This window comes from Pinus tabuliformis, chromosome 9 (assembly GCF_031772625.1).
Source record: "Pinus tabuliformis cultivar Carrire ecotype Pingquan chromosome 9, CPIR1, whole genome shotgun sequence".
NCBI lineage: Eukaryota > Viridiplantae > Streptophyta > Pinopsida > Pinales > Pinaceae > Pinus > Pinus tabuliformis.
The window spans coordinates 1,400,394,716-1,400,415,686 of NC_142307.1; the positions used below are offsets into that span (position 1 = coordinate 1,400,394,716).

A 20,971-nucleotide genomic window follows, 5' to 3' on the forward strand; every position below is an offset into this window, starting at 1 on the left:
TAAAATCTCAATTCTATGAGTGTTAACAGGAGACAATAACCTACTCTTCCCAGAAATGTCAGGAGCACTATCATCATCTCTCCAACTACCACGCATTGAATCAAAATCACTAGAATTATCCAACTCAGAGTACCACCCTTGCTTTAATTTATGTGCAGCCCATGTAGATAACTGTATCTTGCACACTAGCTTGGCCATTTCCTGTTCATGAAATTTAAGATTCCTTGAATGCTTGATCAAAGAGTTTAGAGGCATAATATCATCCTTTGTTCTTTTCTTCCTCTCCAAGAAATATAATATAATAAGAAATATCTCCCTTCATGCAAATTTTTAGACTCTACATAATTTTATTAACTTTCACATTAGAAGAGTCCAAATCAAGCATTTTTGTTTTTTCCTGATTTCAATGCTAGGCTCGTCCTGAACAACTTGTTTGATGTATAATTTCTATAGTACCTTAACCCTATTTTTCAAACCTTAAGTAACCTTTTCAGTATCCTAATGTTGTTGGAACACAATCTTAGATATGGTAGTACATTGCCTAAACTCTTGAGTGATGAGGAATCTCAATCAGCAATTCCTCCCATCCAGCTGTTCCCTTGCTAATATCTCAAGTGAATGATACGTTTCAGCATTCTTTATTGCTGTGGATGGTTTCCCACTGAAGCGTTTGATATCCATATCATTTGTCAATTTCTAAGTATCTAAAGTAAATGTTGACAACAAATTTTTGAATTGTCGTTGTAATTACTTCCATGACATTAGCAGATTTTTAGGTTCAATAGTAATTTGATTAATAAGGTATATAACTACATAATCCTAGCCTTCTAGAATCAACCATTCCATTTTATAATAGCTCCAATACCATAGCGCTACTAGAAAGTGCTCTGCATTATTGAACATTTCAACTTATATTCCGTGTTTCATGCAGCGTTTATTGTGCAGGATTTGTAAATGCACTCAACTGTCGCTGCGGCTGTTTATAATAATACAATCACATTACTTTCCTTTAAATTAGTTCAGCAAAATATCAAAAGCAGCGGAAAAATGATACAAAATCCTATTAGTCACAAACGATATTTCTCATGTGACAGGGATAGCACCATTCTGTAAGATATACTCTGATCAATAATGTGTGTAGTAGTAATGGTGTTGCTATTGCAAATCATCCAACAGAACTTTGCAGATTGAAATTTGCACAACCTGGTCTAAGCAACATTAACTCTGCACTCCAACTAAATATACTACCAATGAACTTTAATTAAGTTTTTTTTTTTTTTTTTTTTTTTTTTAATATAAATTATATTTCTTTAATAAATTTATATATATATATATATATATATATATATATATTTTGTTTTAAAAAAAATTATATATATATAAATTACGAAATTATATTAATATAATTTGAAGCATAATATTGATGTTATACCTATGGTGCTTTCCATGGTGGGTGCATATATGGTTATAAACTATGGTTGAAAACCTAGCGGCAATGAAATATATATCAAAGTTCATGATGTAGCAAACCATGGAGCGGATTTATATGTATCTAACCTATGGTAAAAGTTTGGTACATAAAATTTATATGTATCAAAACCATGTTAATCAAACTATACGATGGATATAATATATGGTGGCATTTATGCGATGGCAGATAACTATGATATAAAACTTATGCTATAGTCCTGAGGCGAATGGAGTAGTCACCGTCGGAACAGTGGCACGAAGCAGAGTTATGACAGTCCATTCAGTGCGGAGTTAATACATGTCAGCAACGTCGGAGCCACAAGTGCGGAGGTGGCACAGAGCAGGTCTAAACCACTGGCGTGTTGAGTCATAGTGCCACGGGTCCAAACGTCGGGTGGTTGTCGTAACCACCGGAGAGCAGGTCACCGCTGGTCGAGACCGCCGGAGGTTGGGACTTTGTTAATGCCTGAATTGTAATATATATCCCGCGGGTTATATTAATTGGTGATATAATATATATATAACAATGTTTAGTTAGCGCCGATCCAATAAACAAATACGATATATTAATTTAACGCACCAAGAGGTATATATATATAAAACAATGTTTAGTTAGCGCCGATCCAATAAACAAATACCATATATTAATTTAACGCACCAAGAGGTATGGTATTAATGTAAAGACATTAAATTTTAACGTGATGTCAATAAACAATGCGCTAAAAACTTTGGATAAGAGTGTTTGTTTGTTTGGATCAGAGGCAGTGCCGTCCTTGGCATCTGAAAGTCGACGCCATGGTTAATTCTACCAACGAAAATTTGGATGAGATGCACAACAGTGCAGGTTTACATGAAGCTGCTGGTCCAGTCCTTACAGATTCTCGGTTTTTGCTGGGCACTTTCATGTCCTTGCAGGTGAATCTACATCAAATTCGGCCATGTCTTTTGAGCATCATACTCTATGCGGTCCCTCTTCTACATGCATGTTATGGAGTTTGTTGAGAATGCTCCTTATTTGAGTTTCAACCTTCTTTAGGGCAATATCTCTGAGCATTCTGAACAATTCGGTTCCAGTTCTGATATTTGGTACCTGCGACCTTGATTTTCTCTGATGAATGGCATCTAATGCCACTAAATAGGCGTTCTATACACATGCTCTTACGCAAAGATTGAGTAACACGATTTTGCCCCTGAGGTCACATTAAAAGAACTAATTTAAAAATTCATGAAGGATAATTGATTTGGATTGATGGGTATAAGGTTAACATGAGCATCCGACCTTTCTTTTGAAGCAGATCTGGAATTGTTTGGGACTTCCTCGCAAGCACGTTGAGCACTGTTCAACCTTAATTTATAAACCCTATGTCTGAGGCATGTTTTTTTATTTTTATTTTTATTTTTATTTTTTTATTTTTGTTCGCTGCTAATATTCACATATATTCTCCTTGAAACCAGCGAAGTTCTGAAGTGATTTACTACAGTTTCGGCCCTTGTATTAGGGAAACTCTTGAAGCAATACCGTAACTGTCTAGGGCTCAAATTCAAGGACCATCCGTGGGCTAAAAGGCATGATAAATCAGAATGTTAGAGCAAGCTGGTTCAAAGAAGTAACATGAATAGATTTCCCTCTAAATTCCTGAAGCCGCTGGGCACCATCTAAAGGTTCTTGGCCCCATACTCCGTGACTTGATTAGCTTCTTTCTTCTCTGCAGCAGACCATAATTGACTTGAGGAACTTGCATGGACAGATCTTGAGATTGATCTTGCAAAATCACTTGAATTCGCTTACTGTTCTATCTCTCACTGTTAATGAAAACTTAAGAGAATTTGTGGCAGGTGTTTTAGTGTCCTTCCATCGGCCTGGCTGTCAGACAGGGATAGCTAAAGTCACCAATGCATATGATCTACCTTGAGGTTTTGATTGAGCATGGGCTATAGAGTATTAGTTACTTCTAGGGCCTGTAAGATCCCAAGGGTTTGAAAACTAGCTCTGATACCAAATGTAAAGACTGTTGTTAAGATTCGACTAAATGGACAAATTTCTTGAAAAATTCTATCTGATTCTCCCATCTGGTGTCGGTCCACGTTGCTTCGAGTTTTCTGGTTCCGTTACCAAACCAATCGATTCCTCCTTGCCTATCTGGGATTAACCTCTGCGGTTCCCAGATCCAGAGGACTTCGAAATGGAAGTCCACTGGCCCTCGTGCCCAAAACTCCAAGAACAGCTCAAAGATTTCCGATTTTCAGTTCAAAATCGAGCCTTTGGCTTATCCCTCAAACAGATTTATTTTCTATCCTCCTTCTCTGTATTTTTTCCCCCTTTCATGCTCCTCTTCCGTCTTTATGTATCATTTCTTGGCGGTCACCACCCCTACATGGTGACACCTTCCTTTGTAACGTGTAACTCTATCTGTCCAAAGCTACAGGGATATTGACGTGTATTAGTTTACCTTTATGATTTTTATTAGTTTTCTTTAAATGTCCTTAGTTTATAATATTTATTTTATTTTGATTTAAGTTTCACATTTTAATAATTTATTAATATTATGGGATATCTAAATATATAACCATATTTATAATTAACTTAAATTTTGCATTTATTTCTTTATAACCAAATTTACTTTATACTTTTAAATTTATATTAGAGAGATTATTTAGGGTATTTTCTCCTTATTTATGACGCATTTAAGCAATATGCTTGGTGAAGCAGTGTTATTATATTCAACATTTATAGTTAATTTAGATATATATATATATATATATATATATATATATATAATAGTGCAGTACATGCATATGTAGCTATCATATGCATGCATTGTATGCATGCTAATACTCTTGTGCTCTCTATATTAAAGATGGGTCATTACAGTGTTCAAGATACATTAGTACATCATAAACATCATCAAGATCATAACAAAACCAATACCCAAGAGAAATGCCAAGCTAAATCCCGTAGCCCTCCTTCACATTTTCGGCCTCCATATCTCCTCCTGAAATTTGCTGGATCAGAGTTGCACAAGACACATTTGATGTGCCCAAATGAGTGTGGAAATTCCTGAACCCGGAATCCCTACTACAGCAACTGATGATATTACTCCTATTTGTTAAATTCCTTTAAACAAATTACTTGCAGTTCCGTATGACAAATATTGTAATACATACACTGCAGCCTTCACTTAATTAAATTATACGCGGAAACAAGAGGCCGAGCAAGAAAGAAAATACAACGCAATTGACACCGTTATTTTTGGACAAATATCCCCAGAAAAATCCAATGTGGGAAAACCAGTGCAACAATTCTAAGGGTTTTATATTATTAAGCAATAGTTTCTAAATACAACTCTGGATGCCCTCCCGACAATCTAGTTACAGAGAAATACAACTGGCAGAGAAGAATTGTGGGATTACCTCACTCTGCCCGACAAATCTCCACTGTTATGGCAGCTGAATCAAATGTCCCCAGCAACAACTATGCTGTCCCTGCGTAGTAACTGCGTGGGCCTACGTGGAGCTCTCCGAGGTTCCACGTCAACTCAACTGGGAAACATCTTGCCTTCTGGAGTAGTTTCCAGTCCTCCAGGCTCAGAAATGTCAGCTCCTCTGCAAAACTCGGACTTCTACGTGGGTGACTGAGCTGCCTCTGCGTGAGCCCTTCTGGCTTAGCATCAACCCCTTAGGTGTCTCTCTGCCTCTCTTTGCTGCGTATCTTGGGCTCTAGAGAAGATACTCCAACCCAACTATCCCCGCCCCTCAACCGCAAGAAATCTTCTCGATTAGAACTTCCTCTTGAGAACTTCTCACTTTAGAAATTCGATCTCTTGATCTCTCCGTGTGTTTTCCAAATGACCCTCAAGCCTCCTTAAATAATCTTCTCGTTGACATTCAACGACCCAGATTAAAAGCTAATCAATGGCTAAGATCATTTTAGCTTGATCGTCGTCTTCTTCTAGAAGTTACACCCGTAATTAGATTAATACCTATTAATATTTTAAATCTCCTAAGTTTAGACTTAGGGTCCTATTAAAAAATATTAATTATTTTAATAAAATTGTCTCTGGGTGGAATTTCCCAAAACGCTTTTTGGGTTCTTTGGAATACCTGTGCCCAAGCCTCCCTATAAAATGAGGCCTAGAGCACATCCGATGCTACCCCAAATCAACACTCCCTCTTAGAGAGGAATGTGCTCTAGTAATATATGCTGCTGCATACTACTCTGACTCTGAAGCATCGTCCTCTGCGTTGTTGATGTTTGACATGCTGTCCACCAACTATTGCGTTGTTGCTGTAACTGTACCAATGCTAACACTGTCACTGTCAACACTGCATCCATACTACAACTCCCTCTCAAGTGCTGCATTTGTGATGCTGCTGACACTGCCATTGCCAACTGCCATTGCACTGCAAACTGTTGTTGCTACCAATGTTGCAGGAAGCGTCCCCCCCCCGGTTCTAAGGCCCGAAGTGCGTCCCGTGCGGATTCATACAGGAAGCGTCCCCGGAAGCGTGCTTCCACCTGTTTTGGACGCTTTCGCCTATTTTGAGTATAAATGCAATATATATATATATATATATATAGCAGACGCTTCCGTAGACACTTTGCTTCCTAGATTTTTGGAAAATGATGCTTCCGCATCCTTGCTTCGAAAAAACGTCCCCGCTTCCAAAAAACGTCCCCGCTTCGTGCAACATTGGTTGCTACTCCATCAACAACAGAAAAAGATCCAAAAATTACTGAACTAACTGTGTTCAATATGGTACCACATGAATGCTGGAGCCTGATTGCTGCTAGTCTCTGCACTGACCCTCTGAATCTACTGTTCTGTTGCTGACCTCTGCTCTTTGTCATTTGCACTGCTGTCAACTTCTGCTCTGCGCTGCTCAGACTCTGGCGCTCCTAGCCTCTGCAACTCTCTCTGACACTCCTCGGCACCATCCGACACTCCTTGGCAATATCTGATACTAGTCCATCTTGCTACTTTTGATTTGGGCTCCCGTAGCAAGGTATTGATCCGAGAGGTGGACTCCTCAAGGATCTTGCCCATTTGTAGCTCTTTCAAACTATAACTCCAAATCAGCCCACCTCCCTCCTAGAGGTATCTCGGCTGTCATGGCGAACTCCTCCTCTTGTGCTTTTTCTTGAGAGGACACTGAGTAGCGTAGTGACCCATCTCACCACACCTGAAACACTTGATCATCGAGATGTCTTTCTTACATCTCCACTGCTCCTGCTGTCCCTTCGATGCAAGCGCTGCGTTATCCTCCTCTTTGGTTTTCGACTCACTGCTACTGCTGCTTCCATCAAGTTTGACCTTGACTAAGTGTCTCCTCAGCTCCTCTTGTTTTAGAGCTGCCCACATCTCATCCCAATTCAGTAATGCTGCTCTGCCCAGGATACTCTGGACAAAGACTTGCCACTCATCTGAGACAAAATTGAGGGCCAGTCTAACCAACTCTAAATCTTGAGGTGTATGCCCCGCAACAGACAACTCATCATGGGTTTCCTTTAGCTTTGTGAGGAATGGATCCACACTCTCCCCCTTCTGCATCTGAATAGATCTCAGCTTCTGCTCCATGTACATCTTCTGCTGCTCGGAAGATCCCTAATATAACATAGTCAAGGCATCTCCCATCTCCTTAGCAGCCCCTCTGCTAGTGACATGACACACCAGTGATCCTTTACTCCATCAAGGATCATCCTCTTGGCCTTCGCCATCTCTGATCTGTACTTCTTCAATGGATCTGCATCTGCAGGTACAACCACCACGTTGTTGACATATGTCTTGAGGGCATGCTCATTTAGAAGGAATTACATCCTTGCCTTCCAAATGACGTAGTTGGATGCTCCGTTCAACCTATCTTGATCCCTCAAGCCACTGGTTGCCATTTTTGCCAAAAAATAGAAAGTCGAAAGACCTCCTCTCTCCTCTGTGTCGCTGCTTTGCTAGCCTACGCACTCCCTGCTTGAGCTAGTAAAACTACTACCCCTTGCTGCTGCTCAGCTATTAGAGAATTCAATTTCCTTGGCTAGGAATTCTCTGAGGAAGAAAATCCCTCAGCCGTTCTTCTCCTCTTTCTTCAAATGATTTTCTACCCCAACAAACTTCCTGTAGAAAATTCTGCGTCCCACTAGCTTTCCTCACGCTGAGGCTTCAACGCTACTCCCTTTGCCCTGGCTAAAATTCGAACTGGGAGTCCTTCTCTCTGTCGACTCACTCGGAGAGGGACTGCCTTGAAGTTTCAACCCTCTAGCTATGAACTGCGCAAACCCTTTGGGGTTTCAAACTGTTGCCTCCTGCAGCTTTTCGATCTCCTTCTTCTGCTCAGCGCTGGATCTACCGGCACTGCTCTTCTTCTTCACCTGCAGCTCTGGTACCATGTGAAATTCCTAAACTCGGAATCCCTATTGCAACAATTGATGATATTACTCCTATTTGTTAAATTCCTTTAAACAAATTCCTTGCAATTTCCTATGGAAAATATTGTAACACATACACTGCAACCTTCACTTAATTAAACTATATGCGGAAACAAGAGGCTGAGCAAGAAAAAAAATATAACACAATTGACACCGTTATTTTTGGACCAATTTCCCCGGAAAAACCCAATGCGGGAAAACTGGTGCAACAGTTCTGAGGGTTTTATATTATTAAGCAATAGTTTTTGAATACAACTCTGGATGCCCTCCTGGCAATCCAGTTATAGAGAAATACAACTGGCATAGAAGAATTGTGAGATTACCTTAATCTCCCTGGCAAATCCCGATTGTTTCGACAGCTAAATCAATTGTCCCTGACTACAACTACACTGCACCTATGTAGTAACTATGTGGAGCTCTATGAGGCTCCGCCCCAGCTCAACTGAGAAACATCTTGCCTTCTGGAGCAGTTTCTAGCCCTCATGGCTCAGAAATGTTAGCTCCTCTACAAAACTTGGACTTCTGCGTGGGTGACTGCGCTGCCTCCGTGTGAGCCCTTCTAGCTCAACGTCAAGTTCTGCGTGGGCCGTTCTGGCTTAGTGTCAACCCCTCTGATGTCCCCCTGCCTCTCTCTGCTGTGTATCTTGGGCTCTGGAGAAGATACTCCAACCCAACTATCCCTGCCCCTCAACTGTAAGAAATCTTCTCAATCAGAACTTCCTCCTGAGAACTTCTCACTTTAGAAATTCGATCTCTTGAATCTCGCTGTGTTTTCCTAATGACCCTCAAGCCTCCTTAAATAATATTCTCGTAGACATTCAACGACTCAAGTTAAAAGCTAATCAATGACTAAGATCATTTTAGCTTGATCCTCGTCTTCTTCTAGAAGTTACACCCACAATTAGATTAATACCCATTAATATGTTTAATTTCCTAAGTTTAGACTTAGCGTCCCATTAAAAAATATTAATTATTTTAATAAAATTGTCTCTGGGTGGAATTTCCCAAAACACTTTCTGGGTTCTTTGGAATACATGTGCCCAAGCCTCCCTACAAAATCTGAGGCCTAGAGCACTGTTTTAAAAACCGTTTTCAAAAACCGGTTACCGGTCAAACCGGCCGGTTAGCAAGCTGGCCGGTCTGAACCGGCCAAAAAACTCGGTTTGGAAGGCCGTTTCTCCAATTTTTGGCCCTAACCGGTGAAAATCGGCTGGTTTGTATCAAACCGGCCGGTTCCGTCCTAAACCGGCCGGTTTTAGGCATGCCCACCATAACTTGAAAAAAGCGGATTTCTAACTGTGGTTTTTGGGTTTTGGGGGGGAACTAAGGGTGTTTTCCCTCCAAAAACACCCTCTCCAAGCTATAAGAGGCCCCTCTCACTCTCATTTGTCTCACACAATTGATTTGGAGTGTTTGTGAGTTTGTTTGTGAGCTTGGAGAGTGTTGAGTTTTTGCTGAAGTAGTCATCTTGGAGTTGGAGTTGGAGCTATTTTGGAGATAGTGTGTAGCTGTCAGTGGAGTTGCCATCTTCAAGAGGAGGCTAAGGAAGCTAGTTTGCATTTCCAGGTAAGGATTTGCACTTGAAAATTCCTTATTTGACTGTTGTCCATGAATTAATTTTTTTTGTGTTATAAACTTCTCACTTCTATGATCTACCATCCAGGGAGTCATCATGCCTCCAAAAGCCAGAGATACTGCATGGGCTCATTGTGATATGATTGATGGCAAAATGATCTGCAAATATTGCCAAAAATCCATTCAAGGAGGGGGTATTAACAGGTTCAAGCAACACTTGGCTGGGATAGGAGGCCATGTAAAGCCATGTGGAGCACCAAATGAAATAATAGGGCAGAATACCTTCAGAAGTTTGAGACTCAAGTCACTGAACCAATAGAGAAGTTTGTGACTGCAAAGTTTGGGAGTCGAGACTCAACCAACTGAGTTTGATCATGATGACTGAGACTCATGAGAAGTTTCAACTTCAAGTGATAATGTTGATCACTATTATAGTATTCACTATTATCATATATGTAGAGTCTAGACTGAAGTCTTGTAGTAGGCCACTGGCCCCATAGTTTGTAGGCTTTGTTTTTGCACTCTAGAGGCCATTTAGAGCCTCATTGCTTATGTATTTTGTCGATGATATGTATTGCACTCGGTGCCATTTTGATATATTCACCTTTACATGGTATATAAATGAGCAATCTTTGCATATTTTGTCTCTATTGGCTTGGAATCATGGTTTTAAATCTTAAAAATAGTTTTTTTCATTAAAAAATAATTATTTAATGTATTTTTCTAAAACCGGTTCGTTTAGACCAAACCAGTCTCGGTTAGACCGGTTCCGGTCGGTAAACCGGTTCATTAGGTGGACCGGTCCGGTCACCGGTTCCGGTTTTAAAAACATTGGCCTAGAGCACATCCGATGCTACTCCAAATCAACAATGAGGAGGAACCCTCACCTTTATATCGACTTCATATGGGGTTGAATGGGTGTCTTATTGGAGCAGCCGACCTGAAAAACCATGAGGCCGACTTGTAAATTTTGGAGGGAAAATTTAAGTTATAAATTTTACAATTTCTTCCTTTTATTTTTGATGATGGAAATGCTGACCATGGCTACAATTTTCAACACCTTGGCAACTCTGCAAATCAGATCGGTGATAGGAGCAATGGAGGGAATTGCCTAACGTTTTGTCTTGCAAAGAAGGGAATTCCTTTCCTGGTGTTGTGCAATAAAGAGAGGGGAGAGTGTGGCTGGTTATACTTAGAAATGGATAACTGTAAATTGTAACGATGTATACCTTGCTTGAGCAATATGGGTTGGGTTGTGTGAGAAAGTTCAAAGCCAACAAGTGTGAATTTGCCTGTCTGGTCTCATAGCCCTAGCATGGCGGTGGTGTCTGCAACAGAGTTCCTACAGTGGGATTGGAAGGTGCTTATTTGTAGCCATTTGTTGGTGAATTCCAGGGATGATACGTTTTACTCTTGTTGTTGCTAATAATTTTATTAACTATTTTGTTAATCTTGATGTTTGGTAAATATCTTGTTGTGCATTTCTTGTTATGATTTATAGTGTCTGCTGAATTGCATTCAATGTCTAAGTGGGCATGAGTTTGCATCTTTACATTTAGCTGTGCGAATGCATGTGTTAATTATATCTGCATTGGATTTAGTTGTTAAAATGCAGGAAGAATGCGTGTTTAAATGGATATTACGTTTATGCATTTATCTATAAATTAGGCATGAGGATGCATAGCTTCATTTTATATGATATTTGTGGTTGTATTTAAAATTGCCTTATTGTTGCTTTAACTCTACCATATTTTGCATCAATAATCTTTAATCTTTCCTTTCCAAGATGGTTCTGGGGGTTGTTGTAACTAAGGAGTGGAGGTCGAGGAAGAAGTTTTGAATTTGGTACCTTGAGAACCAAGGGAGGTGGGTCCAGGCACACTACTCTCCACTTATACCAAGTGATGATGCTTCAATTTCTTTCCAACAAATGGGGCTTCAATTCTTATTTTTGTGACTTTTCCTGGGTATCTCCTCACTTTCTTTGGGCATTAGACAAGAGTCTGCCAAATGATTGTACTCAAAACATGATTGATCATTGACCTTTGAACCTATCATTTAATTTTGGGTTCCAGATCTTGCATGCTACCTTGATCAAGATATCTTTAGGCAATTTGTTTGTAAAATCTACTTATACACACAGCCTGACATATGTTGTAACTTGTGAGAGTCTACTGCTAGTTACAAGGGTGAAAAAGTAAAATTTCCCAAGGGCACAGTTCTAGATGGAAGCCAAGGATTCAAAATCACATAATTATAAAGGAACTTTTGGAAAAGCTACACAAATTGGAGCTAAAGATAGAGAGTCCATAGGGGGATTGTAAAAGAGGGACTAGTGTTTCATGCATGATCTTGCCCTTCCCATAAACCATGGACCATACTGAAATATACTCTCTCTTTCCTCTAAAGACTCAAAACTCTACAATGAAGAAACCACGCCCATATGGATAAATGGAGGCATCCTCATCAAGAAGGGGTTTCCAAACTTGGAAAATCTATTGATGGAGATCAAGGAGATGAGTTCAGAAGTTAAGAAGGTAAATTGAATTGAGAGCCTTAAGGGAAATGGCTTAGTCTGTAGCATCTTGACTGTGGGAGTCCTACGGTGAAACTGCAGACTTTTCTGTGATGAAGAGGCCTAGAGAACGAGTAGCAGAAACAACAGATAACATGCTAGGGAAGAGCTTGTCAGGTTTGCTCCAAAAGTGGCCAAGACTTTGATGTTTGAAGGGTCTTTGACCTTCCAGTTGCAAGGCCAAAATCTGAAACAAGAGGTCTCATGATAGAGCTATGACAAAGCAGCAGCACACTTAGCCACAAAAGGGCTGCAGTAGAGCCATGAGACGGATTTTAACTATGTTGGGTGTGAAAAACAAATGTGGATTAGACTGGAAGAGAAGGAGAGACAAAATGTGGAAAATCTGAATCCTCAAACAACAAAAGCCGCATGCAAAGGAGTTGCTGTGACTAGGGGAAAACCCTAGCTGTGCATTGCAGGGATACAAAGCGCTTCATCAAATTTGTATATTTTCTATCTTAAAACAAGGATAATCTATATATCCATATGGGCCCACTGTACATATGTCAGGGCAGATTCTTCCCTGTATATATATGTAGATTAACAAATTATAGATTCTAGATACAACATGCACACACTCGTATAAATGTACCTGCTAATCCCTTTGAATGTCTGAATCCTTCAAAAGGTCGTATTTATTTGTTGCTCAATCTTTATTATTGTTTCAGAGTCTGAGAAGAGATTAATTTTCAAATTTTTTGCTCTTTGAACTCAAACTCCATGATTTTTCTAAAATCCTGTCAACTTAGACTAAGAATATCTCAATGTTAGATGAGTTTTACAAGATTATCTGGGTATGAACTATGAAGTAATTCAAAAATTGTCTAGAGAAAATTAACTTTGCATATGGCATGTTATTCCTTTACCTATTTTGAACTGCTTTGACATGTGCAGACCTTGTCTGGTATTATGGGAGCTTCTATGGAAGAGTTGGCTCGCTGTCCAGGAATTGGAGAACGCAAGGTACCGTTCTGACCTTCTGGTGGTTAACCCTCTTTTGGGCTTGATTCATTTCACTTCATACATGCTATTTGACATCTGAAGTTTGTTCCTACGCTTCTTGAACGTGATTTTTTCTAGTATTCACTGTTGTTTCATTGTTTATAACTTTCCAGTATGGATACTATAATTAATGAAATATTACCTATGTTTTGGAAGAGATGTTTTGATCTTAGTTATGTAGTCAACTGCATGAGTGGCAATTTACATGTGAGGGTGGTTGCCCATTCATCTTGGTGGTTGTAACTTTATTTTTCCAATAAAAAAACATATATTTATATTTTAAGGAGAAATCAAATATATATATGCTGTGCCATTCTGGCACACTCAAAAAGCATAATGATTGTGCTTCAGCTTATGCAAAACCTACAGGACTTGCTTATCTTCTTTATCAAGTGTTTCATTATCATACAGAGTTATTGTTTTACAAAATCAACAACAAAAATTACAATTCAGAATCCATTCAAGTAAGCTGCCCCTTTTCTGTCAGTCTGCAGTGTTAAGATTAGAAATAGACAGAGAGATTTAGCTGGAAGGACATGCCCATCTATCTCTTCCACCATTTCCATCTCCCCTTCCTGTAGCCTAAGAACTTTATTAAACAACAGATCAACTTTTACATTGAGCTCCATGTAAACATGCTGGAAAGCCTAAAGTTTCCATTTTCCCACTCAACAATGAGAGTTTGGAATCTCTGGCTACGTCCCACATCTTTTAATTCAACAATGAGAGTATGGAATCTCTGGATTCGTTCATGAAAGACTGGATTCTTGGCAAGTTTGAGCACTTCCTGATTATCACAAAACAAAGAAGTAGGCCCTGTCTGGAAAACATGCATATCTGCAAGCATACGACGAAGCCAAACTGCCTCACAGGATGCCTTAACTGCTCCCCGATACTCTGCTTCTGTTGAGGAGAGAGCCACTGCCTGTTGCTTCTTACTAGTCCAAGTAACAGCACCAGATCCTAGACTAAACACATACCCAGCTGTAGATTTACGGTCATCAACCGAACCGGCCCAGTCAGAGTCAGTGTAGCCACTGAGAATAGGATTGGAGCTGCGAGTATATAAGAGGCCATAATCAGAAGTACCACGCACATATCGTAGCACCCGCTTTGCTGCTATCCAATGATCAGCTTTAGGAGCTGACATAAAGCGAGAAATGTAGCTTACTGCAAAACTGATGTCAGATCTGGTAGCAGTAAGATAGATGAGACTGCCCACTAATTGCCTGAATAAAGTTTCATCCACAAGGGGAGAGGATGACTGTGCTGAAAGTTTGAGCCCTGGTTCCATAGGAGTCGTGGCCGGTTTGCAATCCTGCATTCTGAACCTTTCCACAAGATTTTTGGCATACTTGGACTGAGAGAGAAAGATCTGATTTTCAGTCTGCCAAACTTCAACCCCCAGACAATAATGAAGAAGTCCCAAGTCTGTCATCTCAAAAGTTCTGCATAGATCTTGTTTGATCCCATGGATCAAATGTGCAGAGCTGCCAGTAATGATAAGGTCATCCACATAGACAACCACAAACAAGATATCATCACCAGTATGCTTGATATACAGGTTTGCATCAGATGGGCTCCGCTGAAAACCCTGATCTGTCAGGTACTGATCAATTTTCATGTACCAAGCCCGAGGAGCTTGTTTCAATCCATAGATTGCTTTAGCTAACCGACACACTTTCTGTTCTTGACCAGCAACCTTGAATCCTGGAGGCTGCGTCATGTAGACTTCTTCTTGAAGATCACCATTTAGGAAAGCACTCTTTACATCCATCTGATGAACTTTCCAATTGAACTGAGCTGCTAGGGTAAGAACAAGCCTTATGGTACTCATCTTGGCTGTAGGAGCAAAAGTCTCCTCATAATCGATGCCTTCCTTCTGTGAGAACCCTCGAGCCACAAGACGAGCTTTATACTTGTCTATGGTTCCATCAGCTTTGTATTTCACTTTATACACCCATTTGCAGCCTATGGGCCTTTTTTCGGCAGGAAGATCAGAAAGTGTCCAGGTGTGATTCTTCTGAAGACTCTGGAATTCGGCTTCCATAGCCTGTTCCCACTCAGATGTACCCTTAGCCTCTGAATATGTTTGAGGCTCAAAAACACAGTGTAGGTTAGCCATAAGAGCAAAATTGACTGTAGACTATTGTCTGTTCTTATGTCTAGAAGTTCTACCTTCAAGGAGCTCATCGTCCCGGAGATCACCAATGGTTTTAGCCCACCATTTAGGCCGAAGAGAAGAAGAACCAATATCAGGAGTAGAGGAACCAATATCAGGAGGAGATGGAGAAGACTCAAGAGCAATAGGGGCAGCAAGGGGAGGGTTAGCTTCTGGAGGAAGCTCAGATAGAGTATTATCAAATACTGATGCTACATCATCCCTCCCATCAGGTGGACCGACCGGAAGAAGAACACTGTGAGACTGATCCTCAGAACGCTGCTCAGAAGAAGAAGACTGAAAGAATCCTCTGTCTTCATCAAATACGACATCTCGACTGAAGCTAAGACGACCAGTGGCTATATCTATCAGCCTATAGGCCTTGTGATGATCACTGTAACCTGTCATCATGAGTTTCTGGCTTTTGGAATCCAACTTAGAGCGCTTAGCAGATGGAATCCAAACATATGCAACTGAGCCAAATACTTTGAGGTGACTGATCTTAGGCTTACGACCAGACCAAACTTCTTCAGGAGTCTTCCCTTTAACAGCCTGAGTAGGTGATCGGTTAAGAAGGTAAACAACAATAAATACTGCTTCAGCCCAGAATTTGTTTGGAACACTCCTGTGTTGTAACATGGAACGAGCCATTTCAACAACCGTGCGGTTGCGACGCTCGACAACACTGTTCTGCTGGGGAGTGTAAGGGGTGGTTAATTGACGTTTGATGACATGAATATCACAGAAGTTGGCAAAAGCTGAGGAACAAAATTCCCCCCCATTGTCGGTCCTAAGGGTCATGATATTACAACCAAATTCTTTTTCAACTAAGGTTTTAAACTTCTGAAAGGTACTAAGAGCATCAGATTTATTTTTTAAAAAATACACCCACGTCTTTCTACTGAAGTCATCTACAATAAGTAAAAAATATTTGCAAGCAGTGATAGAAGCTGTATTCATAGGACCACAAATATCAGCATGAAGTAACTGAAGTACCTTAGATGCGCGCCAAGATTCTCCATTTGTGAATGAAGACCGATGTTGCTTTCCTGCTTGACAGGCGCTGCATACCCCCAACTGCTGAGTCTGAATATCAGGTAATCCTGACACAAGTCCCTCCCGAGAGAGCTGAGAGAGATACTGCATATTTAGATGCCCATATCGCTGATGCCATAGAATGCTGATGGGAGAGACACGTGCTGCTAGAGCCACTTCTGAAGAGTCACCGGTGTCAAGTAGCCTGTATAGACCATGGTCCTCTAGCCCAACAGCAACTGTTAGATTGGTCTCCCTGTCAATGATGGAGCACTTGTGTGCACTGAACACAACATCAAGCTGAGGAGAATTCCTCATAATCTGGCTGACAGATAGCAGATTAATCTCCATACCAGGAACATAGTATACATTCAGAAATATGAGTGTGCGTCCACCAGACTGAATTTGAACTGTACCCCTTCCAGCTACAGTGTACTTTTCACCTCCACCAAATACCACGGAATCACTGAAAGGTGAGAAGTCAATAAACCAGTCACGCCTGTGAGAGAAGTGGCGTGATGCACCAGAATCAATGTACCATGCAGAGGAAGGAACATGTTCTGAAGACCTTTTAGCCATAAAGGCGTAAAAGGCAGAATCTGTCTGCTCGGAATGTTCTGCAACATTGGCTGTCTGATGTGGCCCTCCCTGTTTCTTCTGTTCAGAAGCAATCCTCTGTCGGCAATCTTTCTTCATGTGACCGAACCTGTGACAGTAATTACACTGCACACTTTTCTTCCTAGCAGGATCCAAAGGCTGAGAAGAGCCTTTCTGCTGAAAGGACTGAGAGGATTGGTATTTTGCAGCAAATGCATTTTCCGAGGACACTGATGAAGCACCACTACCAAACTGCTGTTTCCACCGATCCTGCTGCAGAAGTTTGGTACATAAATCTGGAAACTTCAGATCAACACTTGTGGTCGTAATGTTGAGTGTTTCTATGAAGTGTTCATAAGATTTCAGTAGACTTTTCAGAGTAATGACTACCATATCTTCTTCCTCCATGGTCCGACCAATGGCTTCGAGCTGATCTCGAATGTCTTTAATTTTGTTGAGATGTTCCTGTAAAGACATATGTTCATCCATCATGATGGAGAACAACTGATTTTTGAGAAAAAATGCTCTGCTTTTGTCAGATGTCTCGTGCAGTTCTTTCAATTGTTGCCAGATTTCGGCAGCGGTCTTGCCAGAAGGAATCTGAGGTAACTGATCATCAGCGACAGAGAGCTTGAGAAGCATAACAGCTTCTCGATTTCGATCATCAAATTTATCTTGATCGGTACCAGCTGTACCGGGACGAGACTCTTTGCCCAAAATGAGCTGATCAAGACGCCTGTATTAAAAAATGGTCAGCATTCTTTGTTTCCAAATGTTATAGTTGCTGCCATTAAAGCGTTGATTTCCTTCTAACATCAGATTGGTGAGCGTGGCCATTTTCCCAAAGACAATACAAAAGTCTGACACACAAAAACAATGTAGCTGCCTGCTTAAAATCCCTCTTTCAGGATGACTGTACCAAACCTTAACAAATTCTGATTTGAAAGAAAATAGGCTTTCACAATAACTCAGATCTGTACCAGATCAAAACACCAGACCAAAAATATGACAAGAGGTCACATGTATCTTCATAAAACTACGTAGACTGAAGCTGTCCACGATTATATATACGCTGTTTTGGTCCCGTCACTATAATCTGAATGCATAGACTGAATGCGTGATATATATATGCTGTTATATATCGTGATATATGTATCGATTATATATACACTGTTATATATGCGTGAACTGGAGAAAGCCGTCACTATAATCTGGAAAATGCGTGATATATATGCGTGATATAATCTGGACTGAACTGGAAAAAAAAAACCGTCACTGTAATCTGAAAATGCGTGATACCTTTTGAAGAGAAAATGCCGTCTCTGGAAAAATGCTTGATTTTTCAATGCCGTCACTAGAAAATGCCTTCACGTGGTGAAAACGGAACTTAAGTTTCTGGAGAATCTCGATCTGTCGAATACGTGAGCCAAAAATTCGTGAGCAAAAAAAACGGTTTTCCGCTTCTCGATCTGGTTCCGCTTCCGGTTCTGATACTCAGGCTCTCGATACTCGAACGCGATTTCCACTGACGCTTTTCCTTTTCACATATATAGTGACCCCGAGCCTTTTGTGTGGTCTTGAGATTCGAGTCACGATAGTGGCATCAATGGCCCCGAGAGCAGAGAAGAGGCCCGCGGCTGGGAAAAACGGTGGTGGGGAATTCGTTTTCAACAGAAAAGAAGCCTTTGAAGCCGGAGAATAAGCTATTAAGGGAAGGCGACAGAAAGCGCAGAAGCTGGCTATTACAGCGAGGGTGGAAACCGAATACGGGTTTTACAGATTGTGCTCATCCCCGTCAATTTCGACAATAAAAAATACCGAGTCCTTGAACTTGCGCGTATTCTTCCTCTTCAGTGGCTAGGCTTCAAGGGCCACAAGAATCATGAGACAACACAGCTTCAAACAAATAAACTGTTCCTTTCAAAGCAATTTTACGATTCCGAGCACCGCCACAAAGTTAATTCCTCATAAAGTGATAATGCAGGAAAAGAATCCCTTTCTGTATCAAGATTGACGACTGTAAGCTTTTATCACAGTGAGCAAAGCCGAGGCTAAGACTCAGTGAAGGCTACCTGGCTTACAGAGGGCTCGACCTTAGAAAGGAATGAAGGAACTCAAGAGCAGTTTCGAAATGAACTACTGAATTTTTCAAACTATGAAAAATTATTTCGAAAAAAATCCCTGTGCTCTGATACCATAAAAGAATATTGAATGAATTAATTAGAAATGAGCAAACAGCTCAATGATAATACAAAGATATTTACAATAATAGAAACATCAGGTTTCTATGTAGAATATGGAAACAAACATTTTCATCTAAGAAACTGCTAAAAGAATAAAAATAGCAACAGCTAAAAGACTGAGCATTAAATACTAAATAGGAATATTCTAATAGGAATAAGTAGTTGTTTCAACATAGAACATTAGAATTTTAACAATTCTTTTCACATTTCCTTCAAAGGTTGTCAGATTCCTCCATTAGCATATCTGATCTGATGGCAGATGAATTGGTACGATTTCCGTATTTTGAAAAATCTTTACATTTCCTTCCAACAAGATTGCCCACAGTACTGTGCAGGGCAAGACTTTATCGTTTCTTACTGAAATATCCTTATGCCACCTATCCAACCATTCAAGAAATGCATTTCCTTCCCATTTGTCTTTTCCATCAGATAATTTCAAAGCCTCTTCCCATATATCTTTTGGAAATGAGCAGTGCACAAACTGATGGTCTTGTGTTCATCCTCCCTCTTGCACAAGATGTATCACCCTGGTCCCTGCCATGCCGTCCTCTTACAGTTGTTTCTTACTGAAATATCCTTATGCCAACTATCCAAGAATTCGAGAAATGTATTTCCTTCCCATTTTACGCTACTATCCAATAATGTAAAATCGTCTTCCCATATCTCTTTTAAAATGGGAAATGCACAAACAAATGGTATGGATTCTTTGTTGCACAAGATACACCACCTTGGTCCCTGCCACGCCCTCTTACAATTTCCCCAGTTTAGCACCACTGAACAAGGGCAAGGCTCTATGATTTCTTGCTGAAGTATCCTTGTGCCACCTATCCAAGCATTCAAGCAATGCATTTCCTTCCCATTTGTGATTTCCATCAAATAATGTCAAAGTATCTTTCCATATCTCTTTCCAAAATGAGCAATGCACAAGCAAATGGTATATGGATTCATCCTCCTTGCACAAGATACACCACCGTGGTGCCTGCCATGCCCTCTTCTTACAATTGCTCCAAGTTAGCACCACTGGACAAGACCAACCATACCGCTTTCCTCCACTACAATTGTTGTCCTCCACTTTCTTTCATAATGGCCGCATAGCCTAAGTTTGCTGTACATGCACTTATATATTTGTTTTTAGACAATATGATTTCATCTACCTTTGTTTAATCTAATAGCACTATTCTTAACATTTGAGACATACTGCTTCCACTCCTCTGCTAACTCTCCATGCATACCCAGCTGCAAATCTGTATTGCACCATTGGCTGCATACTGAGGTCGTTTTAGATCAGCTGCCTCTTCTAAAAAGTGGATTTCCTTAATGACCAGTTCATATTTCATAGCTTCTGACAACCTATAATTTCCAACACTCCCCCTCCAAGTGTCTTCTACTATCCTAATTTCTGCCATCCCTGCCAATTTTTGAAACCAACCATCTCCCTAAGGCCTTGACTAAAGCCTTTCAAATGACTGGTACACCTCCAGGTGTTTTTGCTTCTCTTCGTATCCAATCTTCTAGTATTCCAGGAGCAATATATTTTTTCAATCGTCACTTTACCCCACAACTATTCATTCGTCAGGATTCTCCATATGCTCTTTGCTACTAGGGCTTGCCCAAAATTCAAGCAAATAAATATTTTTGAGTCCCACTGTCTTTGATCTTTAGGTTTTGGCAGTTTTTTCCATTTCACTAGAGGGATTCCTTCGACAAAGCTAAAAAATTTCTTCTTTGTTTTATCTGGCTTTCCCCTTAGATCCTATCACATTAGGATCCCATCCAATGCTGTTTTTATCAAAATCAATCTTCTTCCCCTGGATAACCATTCATGGCACCAATTAGTGATCCTCCATCCTTTTCTTTCATAAATACCATAGTTATTAGAACCTGACCGGTCA

At 40.3% G+C, this 20,971-nt stretch overlaps 1 protein-coding gene across 1 annotated transcript in view; it reads left to right on the forward strand.

The window, feature by feature from the left end:
• ERCC1 (nucleotide repair protein) overlaps positions 1-20,971 on the forward strand; it is a 205,513-nt gene that overhangs the window by 131,692 nt on the left and 52,850 nt on the right. The window contains exon 8 of the mRNA XM_089438651.1: positions 12,936-13,004. Within this exon, the coding sequence (XP_089294777.1) occupies positions 12,936-13,004 (69 nt within the window). The remainder of the gene's footprint in view (positions 1-12,935; positions 13,005-20,971) is intronic.